The 2,500-nt window shown below is 35.9% G+C and overlaps 1 protein-coding gene across 1 annotated transcript in view; it reads right to left on the bottom strand.

The window, feature by feature from the left end:
- The window catches only part of LOC138961485 (receptor-type tyrosine-protein phosphatase eta-like), a 49,969-nt gene that overhangs the window by 29,454 nt on the left and 18,015 nt on the right, over positions 1-2,500 (bottom strand). The window contains exon 10 of the mRNA XM_070333138.1: positions 179-271. Coding sequence (XP_070189239.1) covers positions 179-271 — 93 coding nt within the window. The remainder of the gene's footprint in view (positions 1-178; positions 272-2,500) is intronic.

The following is a 2,500-nucleotide window of genomic DNA, read 5'->3' as shown; positions in this document are numbered from 1 at the left end:
ACACACACACACACCCCAACACACACACACAATCATATACACATACACATACACATACACACACACACACACACACACACACACACACACACACACACACACACACACTGAGCCACCAACACATACTTACACATTTCATTGCTCACAAATAAAATCCAAAATCCAACATGAAACATACTGTTCAGGGTGTCTTCGCTGATTCGGTAACCACCATTTTCCAACGCCTCAGTTCGGTTCGCCCATCCGGGGTATTTGTCGTAGTCCTCTGATTCTGCAATTGTATTGTATTGTATTGTATTGTATTGTATTGTATTGTATTGTATTGTATTGTATTGTATTGTATTGTATTGTATTGTATTGTATTGTATTGTATTGTATTGTATTGTATTGTATTGTATTGTATTGTATTGTATTGTATTGTATTGTATTGTATTGTATTGTATTGTATTGTATTGTATTGTATTGTATTGTATTGTATTGTATTGTATTGTATTGTATTGTATTGTATTGTATTGTATTGTATTGTATTGTATTGTATTGTATTGTATTGTATTGTATTGTATTGTATTGTATTGTATTGTATTGTATTGTATTGTATTGTATTGTATTGTATTGTATTGTATTGTATTGTATTGTATTGTATTGTATTGTATTGTATTGTATTGTATTGTATTGTATTGTATTGTATTGTATTGTATTGTATTGTATTGTATTGTATTGTATTGTATTGTATTGTATTGTATTGTATTGTATTGTATTGTATTGTATTGTATTGTATTGTATTGTATTGTATTGTATTGTATTGTATTGTATTGTATTGTATTGTATTGTATTGTATTGTATTGTATTGTATTGCATTGCATTGCATTGCATTGCATTGCATTGCATTGCATTGCATTGCATTGCATTGCATTGCATTGCATTGCATTGCATTGCATTGCATTGCATTGCATTGCATTGCATTGCATCACAAGTGAATGAAAACTACTATTGTATTGTATTGTATTATTTTGTTTTGCATTGCATTGCATTGCATTACATTGCATTGCATTGCATTGTATTGCATTGCATTGCATTACATTGCATTGCATTGCATTGTATTGCATTGCATTGTATTGTATTGTATTGCATTGCATTGTTTGTGTATCAAATGTATGGTATTGTATTGTACTGTACAGAGTGACCCAAACAAAGTACAACCCATAAACATGCTAAAAACTTCTCCATCTTCTTTACATTTGGTGTGCATTAACTGCAGTGTATGCATGTGAATGAATGCAAATGCGCTAGTACGCTATCATACAGGAACACACACAACTCCAAATGTAGATTCCTTCCACTGAATGACAAACATACACACAAATACACACAATCATGAACATAAATGTTAGGTATTCAAAAAATGGGGTACTCACAGGTTTGGATGCAAAAACAAAGCGAGATTACAATCCCGTGCACACATTTACTAACAAAACCCTCTACCCTTCACTTATGTAGAGAAATACACAAACAGTCCGTGAACTCACAGGCACACGATATCTACTTTACTGGTATCGAATCACGGCTCGTGTGTAGTCAGAAAAAACCAGTTACAGTTCATATTCCGGCAGACTCAAATCACCGTCTGCTCTGCTTACTAAACACTCATTATATCTTACGTAATTCAGATCTTATAGACGTATTTTAACTCTGTTCATACACAGAATTACACAGCGTCTATGGCCGTTCACTAGGAAATGTATCTGAATACTAATTCCTTCCACTGGCGACCTCGGTCTACTCAGTTCCTTTCGTCCTGTGACCTCTATGGTCCAACTATACGGAAAACCATAACCTTGCAATAACTTCGCGAAATCCCGTCGAATTTCAGCTATGCTGGTCTAGAGTTATGATACTTCGGCGGCTTCTCAGATCCTTCACACTTGCCATCTGGACACTATCTCCCTCTCAGACCGGTTATACGACGCACTGTTAAGTGCTTTCCTGTCGCATCTATCCGGGCTTCCTCCCTCCCGGCCGATTACTTGGACAACCCCTCAATGTCCAAGGACAGTGGTAAAGTGTAACAATACCCTAGTTGCGATTTACAACATCAACTATTCTCGGTCAGTGAGCTGAACTCACAGTGCGTGCCACACTTTGCTATGTCACGCTATATCTCTGGTTAGCGCTCTAAAAGCGTGGAGGATATCACTGTCAAACTTTGCCTGTTACAGTGTTATTCGTGATTTCCTTCACAATGCATAATCCTATCACCAAGTGTCAAATGTATTAGTCAAGTGGTCTGATTTTTGTGCTCTTTCAAAAAATATATCCAAATTCAGGAATCAGCTGAAAATAGTCTCCAGATTGGCTGTCATTGATGTTGTTCAGATCACCAATGATCAGGGGTGTTTTTGTAAACTTTTCGTATACTTAGACCTTCAGATATTCCTAAAGGTAAAAGTCTGGAAGGTTTAAATTGGCTGGGAGTAGGTACTACTCAATGTCAAACCTCCTA

This window comes from Littorina saxatilis, linkage group LG3, assembly GCF_037325665.1.
Source record: "Littorina saxatilis isolate snail1 linkage group LG3, US_GU_Lsax_2.0, whole genome shotgun sequence".
NCBI classification, from domain to species: domain Eukaryota; kingdom Metazoa; phylum Mollusca; class Gastropoda; order Littorinimorpha; family Littorinidae; genus Littorina; species Littorina saxatilis.
Note: the sequence above shows the minus strand (reverse complement) of the source record. Positions and strands in the feature narration are given on the sequence as shown.